The 25999-nt window shown below is 46.3% G+C and overlaps 1 protein-coding gene across 3 annotated transcripts in view; it reads right to left on the minus strand.

Moving 5' to 3' along the window:
• GALNT16 (polypeptide N-acetylgalactosaminyltransferase 16) overlaps positions 1-25999 on the minus strand; it is a 145684-nt gene that overhangs the window by 56224 nt on the left and 63461 nt on the right. For all 3 annotated transcript variants that reach the window (XR_014005840.1, XM_081186229.1, XM_081186228.1), the window contains exons 2-3: positions 15167-15342; positions 611-709 (exon numbers count right to left, since the gene is read on the minus strand). Coding sequence is in view for 2 of the 3 variants with exons in the window: in XM_081186229.1 (XP_081042355.1) it covers positions 611-709; positions 15167-15342 (275 nt within the window). In the remaining variant the exon portion in view is untranslated. The remainder of the gene's footprint in view (positions 1-610; positions 710-15166; positions 15343-25999) is intronic.

Genomic DNA, 25999 nt, shown 5'->3' on the forward strand with positions numbered 1-25999 from the left:
CCTGCATAGATATGTCCTATACATGACTGATGAACATATAATCTGGTCTCTACAAAAAAACTGGGACAACCCAAAGTTCTTAGGACAGCCTATTTCGAATGGTGGTCACAGCCAATGGTTACAGTTTGGGGGACTTTAAATGAGTTTCAAAAGGGAATGGGATGCAGGTATATTGTTGGGAGTTCGTTTAAACAAAAACAAAACCAATTTTGGGCCCCGAGTCTCTAACACATTGATACCAATGCTGTGATTATGCAAGCAGAACCACAGTTTATGAAAAAGATGGTTGTGGATATAGCAGGCAATATGGGTTAACTCCCATCACCAAGCATCCAGTGAGCAAATGGTCTGCAGATTTATCCAAACAGATGTTCAGGTGCTTTTTTTGACTATCAAATGAGCTAAACAGCTAGATTGCAACCAAGTTACTTGGGCATAAGTCCCACTGAGCCCAGTGGGATTTTCTTCCCACTATATACACTTGGGATTGCAGTTTTGCAGGACAGATTTAACTCTTCTTACTCTGGAGTAAGCCTCGCTGATTTACTTCCAAGCAGGTTTGTTTAGGGCTGAAACCTCAAGTCCCGTCGGAGCTAAAAGCATGCCTTACCTTTTCACTGTGCGGAGCAAGGTGGAACGAGCCTCATTATGGAAAGTGATAATGATGCTGGTTGCTGGCAGGTCGGCACCGTAGTGCACAGAGGCACACCTGTGACAAACAGAGAGAAACAGCATGTGATGAAATGGGGGATTTGCTAGGAAAGTAAAACTCCCAAAACTGCTGCCAAGCTCACAAAATCTCATGCACATCTTTACCAAACAGCCGATAACGGAATTTTGGTGCCCTGCCAACCTTTTCCCCATATAGCTTCTTTTATTATGGGAGTGCAATTCATCACACGCTGGCAGTGCTGACAGCGGTACTTAGTATCCATCGGATTATAACTGCCAGTAACACCAGTTAACAAGCATGTTGGTTTCAAACAGCACTAACAAAAAAAAGTTGGTATCAACCCATCCTTTTGGAATCTGCTTCACGCTCTCTCCAAAGGGCTGGGAGAGGGAAATCTATGGCAATCTATGGCTCTATAGAAGCAGCTGCACTGTTGATTCCTACGAGGCCCAGCAGCAGCTGATAGGATGACGTGGCAGGATGTCTATGAATCGGCCATAATTATGGAGAAGGGGAGGTTCCAAGCTTTTGTTGGTGGGAGTCACATAGTGGTGCTAGTAGTACAGAGCACCGTCCAGACCAGCCCCACACCACATGGGTTGTTGACATCATCACCATCATTATTATTATTAGTTCAATTTATACACCGTCCTATACCCAGAGGTCTCAAGGCAGTTCACAAACAAGACCACAACATATCAAATCAAATCAAAAACAATAACCCATTTCCATTCGTTTCAGTTATTACTCTGCAAATAACTCCAAAACCAGTTTCAAAATGCAGTTTCCCCTGAAGTTTTTTTACTAAAGAAAATGGGGGGGCTTGTTATTTTTAGCAAAAAATAACAAAAAGGCAATTTTTTTATACGTAAATGATCCTCAAACCAGTCAAAATTGGAGTTCATACGTCAATTTTAAAAGCTACATTATAGAATGCACATTTAATGTACAAGCGGGTCTGTTTCACTTTGCGGTTTATGTTAACAAAAGCCCATTTTGCATATAAATGGCTTAACGTAAATTAGCAGTGCGTTAGTACACACTGTTAAAAAGTTCATGCGGCATTCCTCCCGTACAGTTACTGCACCACAGGCAAAACAAACCAGAGTCTGGCTTCTATTGTCTGAACCTGACTCATGGTTTGTTTCTTCCAAAAACAAACAAACCCATAAGCAGTCAACCAAGAACAAACTGTGGCTACCATTACTCGTTTGTTTGAGAGAGAGCAATCATAAGCCCAGGTTCAGGTGACACAACAAAGTGACTCTGGCTTGTTTTATGGGTGGTGTGGCAGCACCAGCCCACTGCACATTCTCATTAAACTATAGTTTGTTTTAAGCTATGGTTCAACGTGACACATGTACCAGGCCATTGAGACCAACAGCTGCTTTTAGCATAGTTTGTGAAAACACTCTATTAAAACGCAGATGAAGACACAGGGGAGAAGTGGGCATTGGCAGAGCAAGACAAAAGGTGCCAACAGATGTCACCGATCCAGCTTGCAGGATGGATTCAATAAGATAAAGTACTGAAACATGAAAGACCAGGAGACTCCAGAATAGGGGATTTTTGGAGCATGGTACAGCAAAAGAGAAGACATAGAGGGGGCATTGCAAAGGAATAGGGGTGTGACAAAGGTATATATTTGGCCAATCAGGGCTACTTTTACAGTTCCTTTTCCCCAGGAGCTGGGAAAGATAGCTGTTCTGCCCAGGACTTATTTGAACTATATATTGCTCTAGCATTTATTAGTATTGGTTTATGGCTATCACTAAACTGCTACTATTTTTTATCCCAATGTTCATTGCTATTGTTTTATGGCCGCTCTAAGTGACAACTATTTTTTAACGCAGCATTTTATTACTGTGACAGTGGCCTATTACTGCAATTTCTAAGCATAAAAAGACGCTCTGATGAAGGGTAAGTGGAAGAACTAGAATCAGGCACAAGACACATTATGTATATCATTGCACTAATTCACATTTTCTTTTTCTGCTGTTTTTTAAAAATGCTATTAAGGCCACATGATATAGAGAAATGACAGGCATTTTTATTTTCCAGAGGGATAGCCCTCATAGTAAGTCTTGTGGCACCTTAAAGACTAACAAATTTATTATGGTATAAGCATTCATGAACTATAATCCACGTAGTCCACTTCAGCATAGGCATGAAGTGTTATCCTGAGTTACAGGCATATTACACACACACACACACACACACACTGGGGTGGAGGCTGTTTGCGGATCAGAAACAACAGAGAGAGTACAGACAGACAGTGATAATTACATAATTAACAGTTGCAATTTGCATAACAGTTGCTAATAATACAGATATCCTGGCATTGGTAAGCCAATTAACATATGTAATGTGCTAAAAATCATTTGTCTTGGTTCACTCCACAAGTTATAGCATTGAACCACTTGATGCATTGTTAATTCTGCAGTTTTGCATTGCTGCCTCCCTCCTGAAGGTCCTTTGCTACTTTAAGGGAAATTGCGGGTGTCATTGGAGGCTGAAAAGTGCCCCCACTAGCTTTTGAATATTACCATGCCTGGTGTCAGAATTGTATCTGTTTATTATTTTGCATAAATACTGGTCTGTTTGTTCCATGTAGAATTTAGACGAGTGTGTGTGTGTGTGTGTGTGTGTGTGTGTGTGTTTCACATGGGAAGATGAGGAGGCGAATGCTTAAACCCCTATTATTGTTGTTGTGAATAGCATTATTAGGTCCTGTAATAGTGTTGTTTGTGGACAAAGTTGGCATCTGGGTCTGCCGCAGGGGCAGATAGCCTGTTGTTGCCAGTGTGTGGGTGTTTTTTGTTGGGGGGCTATCAGTAAGCAAGTAGTCATACCAGCAAAACTGTCTATCTGAGGGCAGTCTCACTGAAGATACTTGGAACAGTTTCAGCTGATGTTCTGGTTTTCTCTTCTGTCCTGGTGTTGATTGTTCATGACTACTTTTTAGTGTTACATTTCCTTGTAAAATGGGTTTTATCTGATTGTCTGCTAATTTAAGTACTGCAAATAGTGGAGCTTGCATTTCCAACCCAAAGCTAGTGCATGGTACTGTATATCAGTGTTTTTCAACCACTGTTCCGCGGCACACTAGTGTGCCGCGAGATGTTGCCTGGTGTGCCATGGGAAAAATTGAAAAATTCGAAAGATTTTTTTTATTAAAAAAAAATCAAATTTTTACCCACTAGGCGGGTGCCGGACTGTGTCCTGGGTATGGGGTGGGGTTTTTGACCCCACCCTTGGCCAGCAGGGGCGCCGATTGGCGCTCCTCAGGGGGACACCCTCCACTTTTCTGATGTCCGGGCTGTGATTGGTCCAGACTCCAGCCTGGACCTATCACAGTAGGACATCATCTTCCGACTTCCTTCCCGCCCGAGCACAGTGTGCGCAGCAGCGGAGAGAAGACGTCGCGACTCGAGTCACCAGGAGGACCGGAGAAGTTGTCGTTTTATCTCTCTTCAGTCTTCACTGAATGCCTTGACTGGGTTAGGGACCCTTATAGCTCAGCATCAGTTGGTGGAAAGGACACGACTTTACAGGAGCAGGAGGAACTAACTGAACTGAGACAAAATCATGGTTTCAAGCTAAGATTTGCTGATCTACCTTTGGACAGTTTTTGGTTGGATACTGCCAAGGAGTTCCCCCTTCTGGCAAACAAAGCTATTTTGACATTGCTCCCATTTTCCACTACATATCTGTGTGAGATGAGCTTTTCAAGCATGATTGCTATAAAAACTAAATACAGAGAGAGACTGAGAGCTGTTGACGAAGAGCTACGTGTGTGTCTTTCTTCGATTCCAGCCAGAATATCAGCTTTGTGTTCAGCCAAACAAGCCCAGGTTGCGCACTGAATAAAGTATTTTATAATTTTTCATATTTCTGTTTACTTACTATTTCATAATAAAGTAATTATAAAATACTTTCTTTGTGTTTATTTGATTCCTATTCAAGAGAATTGCTTTATATATAGTCAATATAGGCACAGAGTTAATTTTTTTAACATTTTCTAATGGTGGTGTGCCTCGTGATTTTTTTCATGAAACAAGTGTGCCTTTGCCCAAGAAAGGTTGAAAAACACTGCTGTATATGGCTTTGTGGTTTGTTTTTTTAAATGAAAAAGCAGTACAGTGGTACCTCGATTTATGAACTTAATCCATTCCAGAAGTCTGTTCTTAAACCGAAACCGTTCTTAAACTGAGGCACGCTTTCCCTAATGAGGCCTCCTGCCACCGGTGCCCTTCCACCATTCGGCTTCCGTTCTTAGACCGAGGTAAAGTTCGCAAACCGGGACACTACTTCCGGTTTTGTGGAGTTCGTAAACAGAATAGTTAGTAAACAGGACTGTTCCTAAACCAAGGTACTACTGTATCTGAATATCCAAATAAATATTACAGTTCATCCTCATCCTCAGTGTGGGTGATGTAATACTGGCCTTCTTGATAGTGTGTTGTACATGTTATAAAGTGCTATACAGTATAAAGCCTCTTAAACGCTTAAGAGCCAGTGGTGTGATCTAGTGGTTTGAGTGCTGTTCTAGCACTCAGGGTATTGGGTTCAGGACATTCTTTGTGTGACCATGAGCCAGTTACCATTTCTCGGCCTTGCCTACCTCACAGAGTTGTGAGGAGGATACATTGAAAAGGAGAATGATGTGCATCACATTGAGTTTTGTGGAGGAAGGGCAGGATAAAGAATAATGGTGTCATAATAATCAGCAGTTAAGGGGGTTTTCACACGTGCCTGTGAAAGCACTCTAGTGACCTGAATCCAGCAGCTTGGCCTGGGCAATACAGCATATACCTAGCTTGGTTCCAGGTAAACCAGGCATTTTCAGGTAAACATGGCATTTACATAGCACATCCACACTTAACAAACCCAGAATAATGAACCTAGGCAGACAGGGCACTATAAAGAAATTAAGATAAAGGGATTACAAATACAGTAATGATCATGTCTATAGCACCTCCCACAAATATATGGCATCAAGTTTTCTGTTACTACTTTGCTATTGCTGCATATTTTGCAATGTTTTTATTTTGCCCTGAGAAGAAATCTGGAAGATAAGCCAAATTCTGCTGTTAGGAAGACTTGCACAGATTTAACAACATTGTTTCTTTAAGCTAGTACTACAGTACCAGTCATTTGCATTTGCCTTACCACAAATACCTCATAGTATGTGTCAGAGTTGCTTCAAGATCCTAGCTCACAGAGGATCACGCTAGCCAGCGGTCATTAAGTAAAAGTCTTTATTGAGTTACAGTTTCCATTCCCAAGCTGCTGCGTGCAACTCTACGTCTAATGGCTAGATCGGCGAAGCTCCGTCTGAGTCTCCGCCCCTTGTGCACCAACTTAATATCCTAGCCCTGCTCCACCTTTTCCGCCTGACTGTTCTCCTCTGGGTCCCTCTGCCCCCCGGGGTCTCTTCCTTCCGGGATTCTTCTGACGCCGACCCCCCGGAACTCCCTGTCTCCTTGCGCCGGGCTTTAGGACCTGGCTCCCTTTCCTGGCTGCCTACTGCGTCACTTTCCTGTGCATTTGAACTTGGCGCGCGCGCCCAACCTTCCACTTTCCGTCTGACCGTTTCTTCGCTCCCCGATGGAGGTGTGGCCACTCCTGACTCGTGCCCTCCCCCCTGTTGCGAGCTGCCAGCGCTTGATCTCTGGCGCTCTTCCTCTTCCCTGCTCTCTGGCTGTGACGCTGGTCCCGATTTCCAACTGCTCTCCTCTGAGTCCCCTCTGGCTCTATCTTCCTGGGGTGTCCCCCTAGGCTCCCCCCTTGCCCTGGCCACTGGTGCTCCTTTCTGTGAATCTTCTGATTCACTGGAAAGACTCGGAGATCTCAGGTCGTCGTCATCACTCATCTTTTCTTCTGCCTCCTCCCCCTCGCTCTCTGTTTCCTCCCTTGCCCTTGCCTCTGCTCCTGAACCCCTGACATCCATCCCCCCCTCGAAGCCCCCCGTTCCCCCTCCCCTCCTTCCGGTGCGGGAACTGGGAGCTGCTGTGTCAGAGGGACGAACGTCGGATACAGTTCGCTTCCCGTGGCGGGCCTCCATCTGAAGTCTCCCGGTTCTGCCTCCCTGCTCTCGTCGACGACGGTCACCTCCGCTTCCATCTCTGTGCCGCCGTGCTCGAAACCAGGGTCGTCCCCGAAAACGTCCATGTCCGTCTCTCCCTCACTTCCTCCTGGCGGCGTTGCTCGTCCTGGACCTTCCTGCCACTTCCTGCGCCACTGCTCCTCTGGTCTATCGTCCCACCAATACAAGGGTTCTGAGGCAGATCCCAAGGGTGACCCCTCCGGGGAACGGGCGTCTCGTATCGGGTCCTCGTCCGAGTCGAACCCCTGGAACGTGCTGGCAGAAAGCGTTGGCGTGAAAAGCCAGTCGTCGAAAAAGTCTGCTGGCATTGGTCTATGTGGGAAGAGGGCATGAAACTCGTCTTTGAGCAGAGGTTCGTCCAAGGCGTAGCCCGGCACCCAGCTGTTCGCACTGGCCGGGGTGCCCTCCTTGGCGAGAAGGTATTCTACCCCTTCTTCCCCCCATCTGGAGTCCAAAATCTCCGTGACTTCGTTGATGCGTTCCTCCAGTGCCACTCCCGCGTGCCCGGTTCCTTCTCTGAGCGGACTCGGTGCCGTTCCGGGTTCCTGAAACCTGTGCGGTGCCTTGTAGGGAGTGAGCACCGATCTGTGGAACACCGGATGCATTCTGGAACCCTCCGGAAGCGCCAGCCTGAAAGCCACCGGGTTGACCTGCTCTTCGACTTGGTAGGGCCCCAGTTGCTTATGCCCCAGCTTCTTCTTGGCCAACGACCTGGCCGGCACTGCGTGGGCTGCTAACCAGACCCAGTCTCCCACATGGATCTCTTCGCCAACCCTCCTGTGTTTGTCCGCTTGCACCTTGTATGCATGTTTGGCCAGCTCCAGGTGTCGCCGCAGCTGATCGTGGACCTCCTGCAACTCCGACGCGAACGCATCTGCTGTCTGCGGCTCCCCCTCCCCCATCCTTTCCAGTCCCGGGAAGGTTCTGGGGTGCCTCCCGTTGTTGGCGAAGAACGGCGTGACCCCCGTGGACACGTGCTTCGTGTTGTTGTAGGCAAACTCGGCGAGCGGCAGGTAATCCACCCACGTCGCAGGCTGTTGATTCGCATAACATCTCAGGTACTGCTGCATGATGGCATTGACCCGCTCCGCCTGCCCGTTGGTCTGCGGGTGTCTCGCCGACGCCAGGTTGATCTTGACGTTCAGGAAGCCCATCAGCTTCTGCCAGAAATTCGAGATGAACTGTCGCCCCCGGTCGGACAGAATAGACCGTGGCAGACCGTGAACCTTGAACACGTGGTCTATGAACTGTTTGGCGGTTTGCTCCGCCGTGGCCACCTTGGCACACGGAATGAAATGTGCCATCTTGGAGAACAAGTCCACCACCACCAGCATGGCCGTCTTGCCCCTCGAGCTGGGCAGATCCGTGACAAAGTCCAGGGCCACTCTCTCCCATGGTTCGACCGGAGTTTGCAGCGGTTCCAACAGTCCGGCCGGCGGTTTGTGCACCGGTTTGGCCCTCTGGCAGGTGTCACACCTCGCCACGTAGTCCGCGACCTCCCCTCTCATTCCGGGCCACCAGAAGTCCCTGGCGACTAATTCCACCGTCTTCTCCTTGCCAAAGTGCCCGGCAGTGGGCGCGTCGTGCAGCTGCTGCAGTACCTTGGCGCGAAGTTCGTCTCCCGGCACGTAGATGGCCCCTTTACGAATGAGCAATCCATCTCTCAGCTGGAACTCGTCGGTCGCTGCCGTGCCCCTGTGCACCTCTGCCATCTTTGCTTGCGCGAAGGAGTCATCCTGCAACGCTCGTCGCACCGCCTCCAGGTCCACTGTTGCCGCAGCGCACGCCCACACTGTTGGTGCGAAGATGTGCATGGCGGCCGCTGGCTTGGCGTCCTCCAGATATTGTGGCTTACGAGAGAGAGCGTCCGCCATGATGTTGGTGTCCCCCGGGACATATTCTATTCGGAAGTTGAAGTTCGCAAAGAACTCAGCCCAACGTATCTGCCTTTGGTTCAGGAACTGTGCCGTGCGCCAGTGCTCCAGATTCTTGTGGTCCGTGCAGACCTGCACCGTGTGCTTGGCGCCGATCAGGAAGTGCCTCCATGCTTTGAATGCTGCATGAATGGCCAGCAACTCCCTGTCCCAGATGGTGTAGTTCTGTTCGGACTTGCTGAGCTTCCTGGAGTAAAACGCTCCCGGCCGCCAAACCCCCTGCGGATCTTTCTGCAGCAGGACTGCTCCCACGGCTCTGTCCGAGGCGTCTGTCTCCACCCTCATCGGCCTGCTGGGGTCGACATGCAGCAGCTGCTCTTCCGATGCGAAGAGACGCTTGAGTGCCTGAAAGGACTGCTCCGCCTGCTCTGTCCAGATGAACTTCTTTTCCTTGGAGCTAAGCGTGTCCGTGATGGCCGCTGTCTGCATAGCGAAGCCTCTGATAAACTTGCGATAGAAGTTCGCGAAGCCGACAAACCGTTGGACCTCCTTCCGGTTGCGTGGGCTCTTCCAGTCCAACACCGCTCAAACCTTGGCGCTGTCCATGGCGAGCCCCTTGTCAGACAACTTGTAGCCCAGAAAATCCACCACCGTCATGTCGAATTGGCACTTCTCCAGCTTGGCGTAGAGCCTATGCTGCTGTAGCCTGCTTAGCACTTCTTTGACGTGTCTGTCATGCTCCTGCTGCGATTCCGAAAAGATCAGGATGTCATCTAAGAAACAGACGCACGTCTTGTAGAGGAGCCCCGCCAACACGTGATGCATGAACGCTTGAAAAACGTGGGAGCCATTTTGCAATCCAAAAGGCATAACTCTATATTCGTAGGTGCCCAGAGGCGTGAACATGGCTGTCTTCCACTCATCTCCTTCCCGCATGCGAATGAGGTTGTACGCCCCTCGCAGGTCTAACTTGGTGAACACGCTGCCCTTCCGTACCTTTGCGAGGAGGTCGTCGATTCGGGGCATGGGGAAGTCCGATGGCTTGGTCACACTGTTTAAGATGCGATAGTCCACCACAAGTCTTTTTTGGGGCGTGTCCCGCTTCTTAACAAAGAATACAGGACTGCCCCCCGCTGCCTTGGACTCCCGGATGAAACCGCGCTCCAAATTATGATCTATGAACTCTTTGAGTTCCTGCAGTTCGTCCTCAGACATGGAATACAGCTTCCCTTTAGGCAGCGCCGCCCCCGGCAGCAGGTCAATTTTGCAGTCATATGGTCTGTGGGGGGGTAGCCTGTCTGCCTCCTTCTCGCAGAAAACCTCCAAAAATTCTGCGTACTTGTGGGGAATCGCTTGCAGCGTGCCTAGCAGCAGCTGTGACTCCTCTTCCTCTCCTTCCTGCCGGGGCACGATGCAGTGTTCAGCACAAAAGGAAGAGCCGAAGGTCAGCTGCCTCTGGTACCAAGCCAGCGTTGGGCTGTGCTTGTCCAGCCAACTCATGCCCAATACAATGGGCGTGTCTGATAGTTGAGTGACGTTGAAGCTGATGACTTCCTTGTGATTCCCAAGGCGCATCACCATTGGTGGTGTCTGCTTCACCACTTGCCCCCCTAGCAGCTCCCTGCCGTCCACCGTGACCACCTGCAGAGGCAGCGTGGCCGGCAGCAACTGTATAGCGTGCCGGTCTACAAAGTCCTGCCCTATAAAGTCCGCATTGCTTCCCGAGTCAATGGTGAGCGGCACGTCCATGGTGATTCCATTGGGCAGCTGGAGCGATGCGGTGAGCCTCACTACTGGTTTGGGCGGGAGGGGGTCTATGGGCTGTGAAATCTCCGGGGACTTCTTCACTGACACGTCTGGCTGGGCCCCAGTGCCTCTTCCTCCAGCCAGACATCGTCGTTTCCCTGCTGTGGTCCTCCTTGTTGCGTTGCTGCAGTTACCATTGCTGAGGCTGCAGTGTGCTTGTGGAGCCTCCGGGGACACTCTTTCGCCATATGCCCTGGATCCTCGCAGATGTAACACTTCCTGTTCCCTCTAGGAGGCTTCGCTTTCACTGTTGTCGGTGCTAGGGCTCTGGCTGCTGACTGAGCCCTTGCACTTCCAACCTCCATAGGTTCCACCCCTCCTCCTGGCGGAGGCGTGGATTGCGCACGCGCTGCTTCTCTGGGAAGGAAGGAGGAGCCCCTGGCTGGTTCGCGCCCTCCACGCCCTTCGTCCCTGCTCCACGGACGTTCTTCCAGCCGCACCCCCACGGCTAGCGCCCTCTGAACGATTTCCTGCGTGGTCCGGGGTCTGTCCCCCCTCGCAATTTCATCTTTCACAGAGCCGTGCAATCCCTCCCAAAACAGGTCTCTTACAGGAGCCGAATCCCTGTCCCATTCCAGAGCACTGACCAAAGCGAAAAAGCGGGCATGATACTGCCTTACGCTGGCCCTCCCTTGTTTCAGTCCATGTATCTGCTGCCGAGCAAGATCCACGTCAATGCTTGATAAAAAACACCCATCCATCGCTTTAATAAAGGCATCCGCATTTTGGAGCGCCGGATCCTTATCCCTCCACAAATTGCGCAGCCATGCTTTAGCTTCCCCATGCAAATGGGACATGATGAACCCCACTTTCTCTTGCTCATCTCTAAAGTCTTTTTCAGCAGTTCCAGTGCGCACATTACATCTGCTCTAAAGTTGGGGTACTGCTGCAGGTTCCCATCGAAGTGAGAGACCAGACCGCCTGTTCGTCTCGCCAACCCAATCCCCTCCTGTTTGGGTGTCAGTTGCCCGTGCTTCGTAAGCATGTCCAACCTGACCTGGAGATCCCTGCAGGCGGCAGCTGCCTCCTCCTCTCTCTTCCTGGATGCGAGAGCCTCGGCATTCAGTTGTGACACTGCTTTTCTGAGTTCCTCTATCTGCTGCTCAGCCGTCATGTTGTCTGCCGTTCGTGAGCTAGCTAGTAGGCACCTGCTTCTCTCCTCTCCTCGAGGCTGTAGATGCCCACAATTTTGAGACGGAGCTTACTGTCAGAGTTGCTTCAAGATCCTAGCTCACAGAGGATCACGCTAGCCAGCGGTCATTAAGTAAAAGTCTTTATTGAGTTACAGTTTCCATTCCCAAGCTGCTGCGTGCAACTCTACGTCTAATGGCTAGATCGGCGAAGCTCCGTCTGAGTCTCCGCCCCTTGTGCACCAACTTAATATCCTAGCCCTGCTCCACCTTTTCCGCCTGACTGTTCTCCTCTGGGTCCCTCTGCCCCCCGGGGTCTCTTCCTTCCGGGATTCTTCTGACGCCGACCCCCCGGAACTCCCTGTCTCCTTGCGCCGGGCTTTAGGACCTGGCTCCCTTTCCTGGCTGCCTACTGCGTCACTTTCCTGTGCATTTGAACTTGGCGCGCGCGCCCAACCTTCCACTTTCCGTCTGACCGTTTCTTCGCTCCCCGATGGAGGTGTGGCCACTCCTGACTCGTGCCCTCCCCCCTGTTGCGAGCTGCCAGCGCTTGATCTCTGGCGCTCTTCCTCTTCCCTGCTCTCTGGCTGTGACGCTGGTCCCGATTTCCAACTGCTCTCCTCTGAGTCCCCTCTGGCTCTATCTTCCTGGGGTGTCCCCCTAGGCTCCCCCCTTGCCCTGGCCACTGGTGCTCCTTTCTGTGAATCTTCTGATTCACTGGAAAGACTCGGAGATCTCGGGTCGTCGTCATCACTCATCTTTTCTTCTGCCTCCTCCCCCTCGCTCTCTGTTTCCTCCCTTGCCCTTGCCTCTGCTCCTGAACCCCTGACAGTATGGTAAATGTGCACAAAGAGCTACATGGATACATGCATAATTTTTATTTATTTATTTTTTGGGCAACTTTCCATAGTTCAGTCATAAAAAATGCATAATTACAACATAAAAAATAGTCATAAACAAAACATTAAAAATGCACAACGAAATCAATTTCCACTTAAATCATAAGATCTAAAATAAAGGTAAAAAATTGTATCGACAACAGCAACAACCCCACCCCCACCAAACCCCGCTAAACAATACCCTAGTCCAATATTCAGTTCAGCAGCCTCAGCTTTTGTAGCTGGAGTCAGTCAGGGCCCCTCCCTCCCAGGTCGGGTAGAAAAAGGCCTGCAAGGTAGGGAGCTATTCTCAAGATCTCAAGTTGTAGGGAACAGCTTTTTCTTTTTTTCCTTTTTACCTTTGCAACTTTGAATTTTGTGTTCCATGGGAGAGGGCAACGATAATTTTGTGAAGACACTAACGAAACACTCAGATTTCATATGTATTGTCTCCAGGTATTTGTCAGCAATCTCAAGACCCCATCTGTACTGTATATTTAACACAGTATCATACCACTTTAAACAGTCATGGCTTCCCTCAAAGAATCCTGGGAACTAGTCCATGAAGGGTGCTGTTAGGAGACCCCTATTCCTACCAGAGAGCTACAATTCTCAGTTCCCTGAACACCACTCAGAGGACCACTCTGGTATTTATAGTTCTGTTAGGGAAATAGGGGTCTCCTAATAACTCTTGGCACCCTTAACAAACTACAGTTCCAAGGTTTCTGTGTGGGAAGCCATGACTGTGGTATAATAGTGCTGTAAATGTATGTTGCAAATGGGGGCCTGAATTGTTGAAGTATTCATATCCTGCTCATGGCTTTATGCTAGATAGACCTGCCAACTCAATTGCTTTGAACAGTAGCCTGCTGATAATAAAAGTAATCTACAGTCCAAAGCCTCACAGTCTTATCTGCCACCTCATCTCTTTCAAATAATCTTATCTCCTGATGCACTTAAATAACTGTGAACTGGTAAATGCAGAGATGCTTTCCTCTAACATCATTCTTTAGCTTACAATTCAGCGGAGATAGCAATGCCTCGAATTATCTGCGGATGGATGGGGGAATATTCAGTCCTTCAGCTCTTTTGTACAGCTGCCGGTCCAATCTTCAACAGTCCAGTCTTGCAACGACTTGCAAGGTATTTAGAAAGGGTATGGAAATCAAGGCTTGTACTTAGTTTCTGCATAATGCAGTGGAGAAATGTGAGAAACGGCAGTGAGGTACGCTGGAGAAATGGAAGAATATACACACAACACAGTGGGGAAATCGACAATAATCTGGTGTCTACAGGTTTAAAACAGGATTGTGAGCAGTAGCTTCAAAACAGCAATAATGAAGACCCATATTGGTACTCATGTTTCCATTCTCAGAAATTGCTCTCTTTGGCTGAAGTGGGGTGGACGTGAGTGTACATAGATTTTTTCACGTATTTCTGATTTTCTTCTAACTGGTCATATAATGAATGTCCTAAAGCAAAATTTGTGAAAGAATGAACAAAAATCCATATTTTAAAAATCAATATCAGTATCCAGCCAGATGCCTCATGCAGCAACTGAATTGAAAACACAGCACTCATATCTCAGTTTAATAAGCCGAGGTATGAATGAGCTTGTTGCCTGTGCATAAAGCCCCTTCATTCCTCTTTTCACAGGCTGATCAATTAAACCAAGAAGCCATAGTTTCTACTTTTGTCTGAACTAGGAAACTAAGGGTTACCAGCCAAAAGTCTACCCAGTTTCAAACCCTAGTTTAGGGTCCTGGCTTGTTCCAAAAGTGGCAATTACATGTAAAAGCATTAGCCTGCTACAGCATTTCATGAAGAATAATTAACATTTAAAAGCAACTTATCCACTGTGCTGGTCTAAGCAAAACAGTACTAAAAACAATCAATATGAAAAAGCAACAGCGACACAAAGTTAATCAAAATCAGCATAAAACCACACAATAGCATGAAATCAGTAAGTAGCACTTCAAACCAACAAGTGATGACAAAATAGTTCTTAGAGCTAAAATCATGAAATGTAAACCATCTGGGAGAAGACAAAGGTATTCACCTGGTGGAGAAAAACCTGGTGTGAGGCAAGTCCCTGGGGAGAGTATTCCATAAGCAAGGAACCACCCCCAATAAGACCCTCCTGTTCCTTTGAAACCACCTACCTCACTTCATGAGGTGGAGGAACCTAGAGAGGCATCTCCAGTTAAGGTCTTACAGTCGAGGCAGCTACAAATGCAAGGAGGTCATCTTCTGGGTATCCCAAGCAGTTTGTTTTGCCCCCTCCACATAGAGGCTGAAACACTTAAATTCTCAACCGCAATCTCACTGCCAGCCTGCCGTCCAGGTAGGCAGGAGAGACCCTGCTGTTGCAGGAACAGCTCCATGGCACCATGCCAACAAGTCCTACTTCTACAAAACTATAGACAATTTGTTTCCAGTTAGGTTCTGCAGACATGGCTGGACCTATGGCCAGCTTACATTTTTTAAATGCCTGTTCTTTGCGTTGCATGCAGTCTTAATAATCTTTGCATGTTCAAAACAGAAAGGGAAAGCTTGCGCTAGGGGAAAATGGACCTTCTTAGCTTTACTTGTGAACACTACTTTTGTCTTCCTCACAGGAAAGATGACTCAAGGATTGGCAAAGATAGTCTAGCACAAGGTGATGGTTTGTAAACGGCAACAGTCTGATACAGTACCTGTAATGCCTCGTGTCTCGAATGGGCCGGTCGCTGCTGAGCTTGTCACTCTCTAACTGATTGAAGGCATGTTGCCGGTAAGGATCTTCTCCGGCCTTCAGCAGCTTTGAGGAGACATATGCCTTTTCATCAAAACCCCGTAAGCCACTTTTCTCTGCTTGTGGTGGCCTGGATGCCTAGAGGGAGGCAAGACCAAGATTTAGTTCTGTGTATGAAATCAGAGCTTTTTAGGACCTATTTTACATAATATAGACCTTTCTATACAAAGGCCAGGGACGCGGGTGGCGCTGTGGGTAAAAGCCTCAGCGCCTAGGGCTTGCCGATCGAAAGGTCGGCGGTTCGAATCCCCGCGGCGGGGTGCGCTCCCGCTGCTCGGTCCCAGCGCCTGCCAACCTAGCAGTTCGAAAGCACCCCCGGGTGCAAGTAGATAAATAGGTACCGCTTACCAGAGGGAAGGTAAACGGCGTTCCGTGTGCTGCGCTGGCTCGCCAGATGCAGCTTTGTCACGCTGGCCACGTGACCCGGAAGTGTCTCCGGACAGCGCTGGCCCCCAGCCTATAGATGTGAGATGGGCGCACAAACCCCAGCGTCTGTCAAGACTGGCCCGTTCGGGCAGGGGTACCTTTACCTTTACCTTTATACAAAGGCCACATTGCATGGCAATGACCTCAAGGACAAACTCAAAGAAGATGGTGTCTAGGTAATTATCCTGCTACACAATGACCATGTAATTTCTTATGCTCATGACAGGAGAAAGGACTATTTTTCTCCTTCTACTCCATTGACCGAGGGTGTCTCCACATTCACTATTTTGCGGGTAGGTTTCAAGTGTATACTGGAAACGTAGGCTTGCCCAATTAAAGTGGACTAAAATTGCACAAAACAAATCCATATAACCCCCACCCCTCTACCCTTATATAGGAGCAAATTCTCTTTTTTTTCAAATTTTCAAATTAATTTTCCACATTTATCACAAACATAACATATAAAACACACAAAAGAAAATACATTACAGTACTAAAGAGAAATAAAACAAAAATAAAAGACTTATTACTTCTAAAATTCAATTTAACTTTCATTGTCAAGTGACTTTCTTGAATCCCCTCTAACTGAATTTCATTGAATCACTTTGTAACAGTTCTCCAAAATCATATTTCTCATAAAATTAACTTCTTCAATTTACTATCCTCTTCTCTTTTCTTAATAATCTAGTCCATAATCTTTTACAATTCATTCTTAGTCTAATCCTAGGCCTGTTTGGCACTTTCAAGTAACTTCCAACATCTTGTTGTTGTTTAGCTGTTTAGCCATGTCCGACTCTTCGTGACCCCATGGACCAGAGCACGCCAGGCACTCCTGTCTTCCACTGCCTCCCGCAGTTTGGTCAGACTCATGTTCGTAGCTTCAAGAACACTGCCCAACCATCTCGTCCTCTGTCGTCCCCTTCTCCTTGTGCCCTCAATCTTTCCCAACATCAGGGTCTTTTCCAGGGAGTCTTCTCCTCATGAGGTGGCCAAAGTAGCTTCACGATCTGTCCTTCCACTGAGCACTCAGGGCTGATTTCCTTCAGAATGGATGGGTTTGATCTTCTTGCAGTCCATGGGACTCTCAAGAGTCTCCTCCAGACCATCTAACATCTTATATTACAATATTTGGCTAAATATTCTTTAAATTTCTTCCAATCTTCTTGATGCTCCTCTTCCTTCTGGCCGCAGATTCTTCCAGACAGGCCGGCCAGCTCCATAAAGTCCAACATCTTCATCTGCCATTCTTCTACTGAGATAGGAGCAAATTCTCAATTTGGTTTTCATAGCTCCTCAAATCAGCATGCTATGCTTATTTTTTTGTGTGTGGGGGAGAAACCTGTACTTTAAAAAATGTTAAAATGCAATACATCTGCGCGTGACTCGGTAGAACACAGTTTCTACCTGCAGTTGAGTGCTGGTTTTGGTCTGGGAAAGAAATCAATCATCCTTGCCCCCCAGAACAGCTGCCTCCCCTCTGATTGGATTTTCCAAAAAACCCGAAAGGCTAGGAACCTGGTTGCAACACTGGACACTATCTCAGCCTTTCCCAAACTGGTGCCCTCCAGATGTTTTGGACTATAGCATGGTGGCTGAGGCTGATGAGAGCTTTAGCCCAAAACATCTGGAGGGTACCAGGTTGGCAAAGGCTACACTATCTGGTGTGGAGACCTGGCTGAGCACTGTCAAAGAGTCCACTAAGATGCTCAAAGAATCTGTAATAGGAAGTACACAATTTACAGTCCCATCCAAACATGATGTGGTAAGTACCCCGCCACTTGCCTTATTTGAACAATGCCCCCCCCTCTGTTGGTACAATAGACACTTTCTCCTCACCCCAGGCTGAAATGAGTGAGGTTGCTACAATAAAGGAGACCTAAAATTGTTCTGCGCTGCATAGAAAGGGTGATTGATTCCACAGTCCTGAAAGCTTTTCTCGGAAGTACAGCTTCACTGAGAGAAAGCAGAGTGCACAAATGAAGAAAAATATTTGTTAAAATGGCAGAAGAAAGCCATTTTTGAGCCTGTTGTCAGTAACTGCTCACACACCCACAGAGAAGAAAGCCAGTGTAATAAAATGAACAGCCTTGGAAAATGCATCCTATTTTGATTCACAGAACACAGAATACACATCTTTTCTTCCAGCTCTAACGATCCCAGCGTTGTTGAGTTTTTTAGCTTTAGCACATTTAAAATAGCTTATTTTCAATATGGCTGTTGTACAATTGACTGTTCAGCAGAGACATTTAAAAACTATCCATGGGAACGTGGGAGGACAATAAGACGTGAGCAGCATACAGCTTTTACCCCCTCTAATGTACTGAAGGGGACTGGAATTTTGAAGGGGAAAATAGCACAAGCTAATACGATTCCTTAACCAATAGGCGGTAGTGCTTTTTTGTGTAGGGTCCTCTCAGGCTTGAGGGCAGATGGCTGTGGGCTCAACATATCACCATGAGTGTGCCACCCATATATTCACCTCCAGTTTTTACACATATTGCTCATGGGGGGTCATAACTCCTTCACTTCTTGATTTTTCACATTTACCGTATTTTGCGCCCCATAAGACGCTCCGGCCCATAAGACGCACCTAGTTTTTTGGGGGGGAAATAAAGGAAAAAAATTATTTCCCCCCCAGGCGCGGGGCTGGGGCAGCCCGAGCTTCCCCCGACCCCAGCCCACAAACAGGCAGCTCTCTGCAAGCTGTGGGAGCCCAGCGGTGGTTCCCGCTGCTTGCGGAGAGATCCGCGAAGCCTGCACGCGCTGGGATCAGCGCGGGCAGGCTTCGGGATGCCTGCAACTCTCCCCAAGCAGCGGGAACGTTCCCGCTGCTTGCGGAGAGATCCGCGAAGCCTGCCGGCGCTGGGATCAGCGCGCGCAGGCTTCGGGATGCCGGCAACTCTCCCCAAGCAGCGGGAGCATTCCCACATTTCCCCTTCATTTTTGGAGGGGGAAAAGTGCGTCTTATAGGGCGAAAAATACGGTATGTCCTATTTTCCCTCCAAACAGTATATATAAGGTGATCTAATTTTATCTTCTTAACTACAGTGGGTGATTCCAGGCAGGTGTTCATAACGGGATGGTACTCTTCATGCATGTCAGTTTAGTTTAGTTTTTGCTGCATTGTGGTTGGCATCAAAATGCCAGCCCCTATTCCCTCTCCCCCCTGCCCCCAATTTTATTCAGAAAACCCAATAAATTAAAAAAATCCCTGTTGCCAATTAATTGTTTGTGATACCTACATAACCTATTTTGTAGTATTAAGCCCCTGTACTCACTACCAGACTGGCTAGACTGTAATAGTGAAGTCCTACCTGAGGGCTCATCAACGCTTCATAATGTTTCAGGGTTTTGTAAAGCCTAAAATTCAAATATTATAAAACCGAACACAAATACCACTTACTGTGCACAGCCACTGTTAGAGCCATTGGCTTCTGAAGAAATGTAAACATCACGGGTGGTCAAATTATCTGCCACATGGAGAGACAAAGCATCAAAGAACATCCAGAACAGTGAAACAAATAATTGGAGAACATGATGAGGGGGAAATGAACTTTGGAAGAAACAAATTGTGAACAGATCATTCACAAACATGGATTTCGAATTAGTCATGACCCCCCCCCCCCGACTAAATTGGGCTGTGTAGGTTCTATACTTCCTGTGCTTCATATTCATCTATTATTGTTGTGCTCTTTTCCATGAGAAATATGAATTGTGCAGATATTGCTTTGTGTTTGTGGGTGGGTGGGTTGTTTTTTTTAATAATAATAAAAACCTACAATGTTCTCTATCTCTGAATACAGTTTTCTTTTGTACCATAGAATTCAACACGAGTGACCTCCACTGTGACACTAGATTTTTTAAAGCCTGCCCTAAAAAACATTGGCTATTTGATGATAACTGTCACCCAGACACTTCAGGTCCAGGCTAGATGTTATCCGGCTGCCACATGCAACAGTCTCCCTCAAGTGTGTTTTTAATGACAAATAGCTGGAGCAGAGTGCAAGTTTCAATGGCAGAATGGCTGGGGGAAGATGTTGTCTCAGCCATTTCCCACTGAATTCACATGTTCTGCTGAACTCAGATCCAAACTGTCTCTCTCTCTACATGTGTACAAGTGATTGTCTGAAAGAGTATACACTTGTAGATTTGTTTAACAGCGGAATGGGGGGGGCAATTGATGGAGCAGCAGCACTAGGGGATCGACTCTTCCTCTCACACTCTTCCTAATGGAAATCCCTTGCCTCAGAAACCTGTAATAGCCTCAGAGGCAAAATCTGGGTGCCCATCTTCCTGCCCCACCCCCAGAAAAGGCAAATAGCAGCCTGGGAGTATGTGTGACCTTGAATAATTTTTCCCACTCCCCACACGAGGCTGGTTTCAAGCTTTAAAAGAAGGTTGTCAAGAGATCTGACCACAGACATGTGTCAAGCGTATGTCAGTCAACAAGTGACGGCTGTTGAACTTTAGGGTGGCCAATTATGCCTTACCAAGAAAGGATTTGCATCACTAAAAAAGGGTGGGCACCAAATTTGCATAAAATCTGCATGGGGCTAATTCTCACCCTTCCCATCTAAAAACAAAACAAACAAATTTCTATCAACATTAGGTTTAGAAATTTCAAAATGAACAAGCAAACAAATGAAACTAATTACATTTTAGGCCTGCATTCATTTACCGGTAATTTATTAGCAAAAGATTTCTGCTACCCCCACACAGCCAGATTTTTCTACCCAAAGATTAGGAGAGAAACCATGTCTTTCATTCTCTAAGAAGGGAGATGCATGAACATTTTCTGTGGCAGTGGCAGTGCTGTAGCAAGTCTCCTGGAGCCATTATAGACAAATGGTTTCATCTAATTCGGCTAGAAACTGTGGCTCTTGCATTACTACTGACATTTAAAGAAAATAACATTTGGAGTGGCTTTCAGCCAAAACTGTTTTCTGGCATCACGTGCTCAGCTAATTGCTCGGCTTTTCATATTCTAAGCACCATTATGAGCCTCCCTTGACATTCTTTCCAAACCTAATGCTTCTAATGAAACCAATGGAAATTCAAATACTCGGGGAGAAATAAGAGCAGTGAGAGGTAACCGGCTGGATTCAAGTTGGTAGTACTGGGAAAACCAATTGCCATGAAAAATGAGAGTGAACCAGCTTCTTCTCTATCCATGACTAAGCCAAATACTCTGTGGTTGGAATCCTTTATCTCCTGATTAAATGCAACAGGCATGTCAGTGAGAATGTGTATCAACTATAGTGAGATTTTCTAAAATTAAAAGGTGTACACCTTTACGCCTCTGTCCTAGAGCTTTTTTAATCGACTAAACCGAAAGGTCACGTCCCAGCAGAAAAACAGGTAATGTAATTGGTTTTTTTGAGTAGTCATCTGTGCAGTTCCACAAATGTTGCCTATATCTGTGGAAAGCAAAGTTCAGAACCTTCTAGAACTTCCTGATTAAAAGTTTTGGTGAGAAGCTCACCCCAACCTTCAAGGCACATGCTAAAGGTGAATGGCTCCTTTCCTAATGATCACTAGCATAAAACATACCTTTTTCAAAGATGCCACACACTGAGTCAACCTCTTCATAAAACTATCCATTACAACTCCAAAGTCCCGGTTCAGTCCAGACACCATGAGTGTCTTACTTGGCTACAAGTGATCGCCAAAAAATTAGATATGTGAAATTAAGGGGTTTTTTTGCTCCAACATGCATCACTTTACAGTTGTTTAGATTGAATCACATTTGCCATTTTATTGTCTATTCACTTAGCTTGGAGAGATCCTTTTTTAATGGATATTTTTATATTGTTTTAATTCTATTACTGTGTTTACTTTTTAATAATTATCTTTTCTATGTTTTAAACTTTTTCGATTTTATCTCTGTGTGGGTTTTTTAATCTATAAATCTCATAGAGTACCAGTCTGGGGAAAAGCTGAGCTATAAGTAAATATAATAATAATATTTTTTTTTAGTCTTACTGTCCTACTCTCTCCTTCATGTTACATAACCAGTTCCTGATGCACAAAATCCATCTCTTCTCTTATTCTATAACTGCTTACCTTACTCAGGAGTCTTTGGTGAGGGACTTTGTCAACAGCTTTTTGAAGGTCCAAGCAAGTACACAATGTCCATCACCTCTATCTATGTTATGTACTGAAGTTCTCACCCTGGGCTAGCAGGGGGATACTGTAGATAGTTCAGGTCCACATATGCAAATAAGGGGTCAAAAGTGACGCTCAGTGACTGGATAGTTACAGAAAATGGTTACTGTTGCGTTCTAGTGGAGCTCTATATAAGCAGGCTGGCTGAACCCTTCAGTTCAGTTCTGGCCTGTGAATAAACAAGAGCTGTTTGAAGAATCACTGTGTCGTCTGATATGTTCACCCACAACTTAACTATCTATATGCTTGCTGACACTCTCAAAGAACTCTAATATGTTGGTAAGCATGGCTTACTCCTTCAGAAGCCATGCTGCTTCTGCTTCTGCAAGGCTTGTTCTGCTGGACCCACTCTATTTTCTTGACCATTATTTGTCGTAACTGATTTTAATATTGTGCTTTTAAGTGGTTGCAGCTCACCTTGGAACTTCATGCTGAAAGGCAGGTAAGAAATTTAATGAATGAATGAATGATCAAGCTCCCGTATGTGCCAAATAAGAGCAACTGTACAAGAGATGGGACAGAGAGGGATAGAGCAGAGAGGCCCCTATGGGCCTTCCAAGTCTGAGCCGCAGAGGATGGTGCAATCCTGTTGCGAGGAGAGAGAACCAATGCATACAGGGAGGGAGTGCATCAGGAATCATTATAGCATATGGACAAAACTGAAACAAAGAAAAAATTACTGTTGGAATCAAATCAAAGGTGACTGCTCTAGAAAGACAAAGTAAGTGTCAGAAGACTGAACAATGTACAAATGTTCAAGCCTTTCCACATCTTACATTAGTATTATCATACAATTTTGTACCACTATGAGATCTGACTTACACTTCCTACTTTAGGAAGGAAAAAGACTTTCCCTCTGATCAGGCCTTTTATTTGCCTCAACTGCTAGAGTTTATTCAGTTTATTAGGATTCAGCACAGCATTCCCATTATCTGTTCATCCTGCATACTTGTGCTTCCTTATTCCTGCTTGGGTTGATAGCATCAGTGGCCATTATCTTCTCACTGTTATACAGAGCAGAGATTATTTTCAATTACCAGCATCCCGAGAACTGTGCTATGTGTAAGTCTGAAGCCGTAAATGTCTAATTTTTATGATGTTTGAATGAACTTGCCACTTTCTCAAATGGAGTACTCAATCTTATTAGTTGTGTGAAAAGAAAAGTACTGTTGGGGTGGATAAAAGCTTTCAAATATGCAAAAAGCGGCTATATGCCGAGATGATAAGAACTGGTGTTTTCTGTGGCTATTAGGACAAGGAATGCAGCTGAATGATAAAGGAAAGACTGAAGAAGAATTGTCAAATCAGAACAATCAGGCAATGGAATTACGGAATAATCAGGGCTTTGCATATCCTGAGCCGATAAGAGTCAAAATAAAATGTGATATAAGCAATGTCCATGGCCATACTAAATTTGCACCCCAAGGAAGCAAGGCTGTCAATAGGAAAGGTATAAGACACAAGCAAGCATAGCCAAATCCTTCCTAGGATGAAAAGGCTGAATTCTCTGAAATGGGTTATCATCAGATCCTACTGTAGCCAGAGTTTTAGGAATCAAAAAACTGTTTTGGTTCAGTCTGAAAGACAGTGTTGCCCACAGCAAAGATTTATTTATTTATAAAAGTGCATCAGTATCAAGGCGATATACACTAAAAACGTAGAACATCATCTGATTCTTTAAACACACACACACACAAATAGTAATAAAATAAAACAAAAAAAATTAAACAGCTGCAAAGGCCTGCCGGCACAACCAAGTTTTCAAGAGGTGCCTGAAAGTAAAAACTGAGCATGCTTGTTGACTGTTACTGGCAATGGTAAACATCCAACCTCTGGTAGAGGCCTGTAGGGGCCTGTAGGGGGTAACTAACGGTGCTTCACAGTACAGTACCTTTTTTTCGAGGAAAAATGGTATCGGTACTCACGGTAGCGATCCGCCTTCCACTACTGCCCTTTTCACAGGGGGCAAATCATGGGACCCCCCAAAATGTTCGCCACCCAATAAGCCAGACAAGCAGTCGCCTGCCTTGCCCCATCTCCTCACAGTGGCTAGGCCTCACTGTGCCTGCACTGCCAACTAGCTGTGCACTCATAGGTTCGCAGAGACTGCATCCACACCCCTATGCCCCAGGCTTCTTTTTTTGCCCTCCTTCCATGCCCACCAAAAGCTCCAGGCCCCACCCACTGCCAACTAAAGGGTGGAAAGGCAGTGTGCATGCGTGACAGCCAGGCTCCTGTGCCATGGGCACCTTTGAAGCCTTGCCCTATTGCAAGGGCATAAAAGGGATAAAAGCATTGATGCTTTCCTTTCCGCCTAAACAGCCTTTTCTTAGGATCTGGGCATGGGGGATGAGGGTGGGAAGGGTAGAATCGTAGAGTTGGAAGGGAACACGGAGATCATCGCAAGATTGAAGGAGGGATGTGCCAGTACTGTGTACCATTGAGTACCACTAGAAAAAAGCCCTGGATGATCTAAGTGATGGAGCTGGCACATAAGGGCTCTAGGAATCCTTAAGGTATCCTGGGCCCAAGTTGTTATATCAACACAAGAAACCTGAAACTTGTCAATTAATGTTCTGCTCAATGGTCTACATCAAATATGCTTTGAACAGCCCAGGGTCCAGGTTAGAGCCTGGAGTGGCTCCAGTTTCTAAATCTTCTTCTCTCTTTGTGTCAGATGAGGGTCCACATAGCTGGCTCAAGACATTTTGCTGCCCAAGGGAGAGCAGCAAATGGTACCCACCACAGTGCATATAGATGCATAGCACTCAAGGCTAGTCAGAAAATCCCACTGGGGCATCTCTCCTCCCTGGCAGCAGCAACACAGCAACAATTTGCAGCCCTTTCATGACACATAAAATGAGCTGCCCAAGGTGGCTGCCTCACTCTGCTAATGGTAAAGCCGGGCCTGAAGCAGCACTCATCTTTCTCCCACTTTGGCCACAGTACTCTGCGTCAGAGCTGTGCAATGTATAATCATATTAATAATAATAATAATAATAATTCTGCAACAGCAACATTGCACTCTTGCAAGCAATCATTTTCTTTTGAAAGTCTAGTGAAATAGGTATTTGAGTACAAAGGTGCTTCACACTTTATTTGGGTAGGTTTACAGTGATACAACAGTTAAAGTGATTCAGACTCAGGAAGGGGTTTACATCAGAATCCCCTCTGAAAATGAAGGGAGGTACAGTAATTCATTTGAGCAGTAACACGGAAGGTGCTTTTAAGGTCTGACTTGGAGACTCCTGGCAAATATAGCCTGCGAGTCAAACAGGTTCCCCACCCTGATCTGTAAGAAATAGTGATTCTAATAATTCTCAAACAGTGTTTTGTGGATAACCTCCACCCACCTTCTTAGCCCTCTTCCCTCTCTCTCCTTCCACTTCCTCCTTCAGCTACTGTACTGCTAAGAACAAACTTCTCAAAACTCAGGGTTGACAGAGTGCAAAACATGGCTTACACATAATGCTGAGCCATGGTTTAGTGTGATGTGCAAACCAGGCTGCTAAGATTTCCTCTACTGTACTTTCCTCGGCCCCCTTTCAGATTTGATCACCCTAGAGAATGCCTGTGTAGCTGTTGCTTTGCATTGAAGCAGACTGCTTTCTCTATAGGGCAGTCTTTGAAAATGAAACCTGTCTGCAAATAAAACCCTATGAACCGTCAGCATGTATTGTAAACCTGCCTCACAACAAACCCTATCAATATACATGTAGGACACTGGGTTACTCTGTGATTGATGGGATTCTCAGAGACAGCATCTTCATAACAAAAGACTTTCCAAAGGGAATAAAGCATGATCTAAAATGTAACTCTTGACAGCACCGCTATAACTAAAAAACTCAATATTTATCATATTGCCTTCCAGGACTACTATCCTGATCTGTTAAGGAAGATTGTGCACATTTTGCAGAGTCCACAATTCTGAAAACAAAAGACATACAAACTGAGAGGCTGCAATTCCACAAGATAAAGAATATCAAGATAAGAGGAGTCGTGCTAGAGAGTTAGGAGTGCTTTAGACAGAAGCAAAATCTGGCCTTTAATTATTGGGAATTAGCTGGGTAGTTCACTACTATCCACAAATGTATGACCTATGAATGTCCTTTTAATGGCTTTTCTCTTAGCCACTCAGGATAAG

Source organism: Podarcis bocagei (genome assembly GCF_964188305.1).
Source record: "Podarcis bocagei genome assembly, chromosome: 1".
NCBI classification, from domain to species: Eukaryota; Metazoa; Chordata; class Lepidosauria; order Squamata; family Lacertidae; genus Podarcis; species Podarcis bocagei.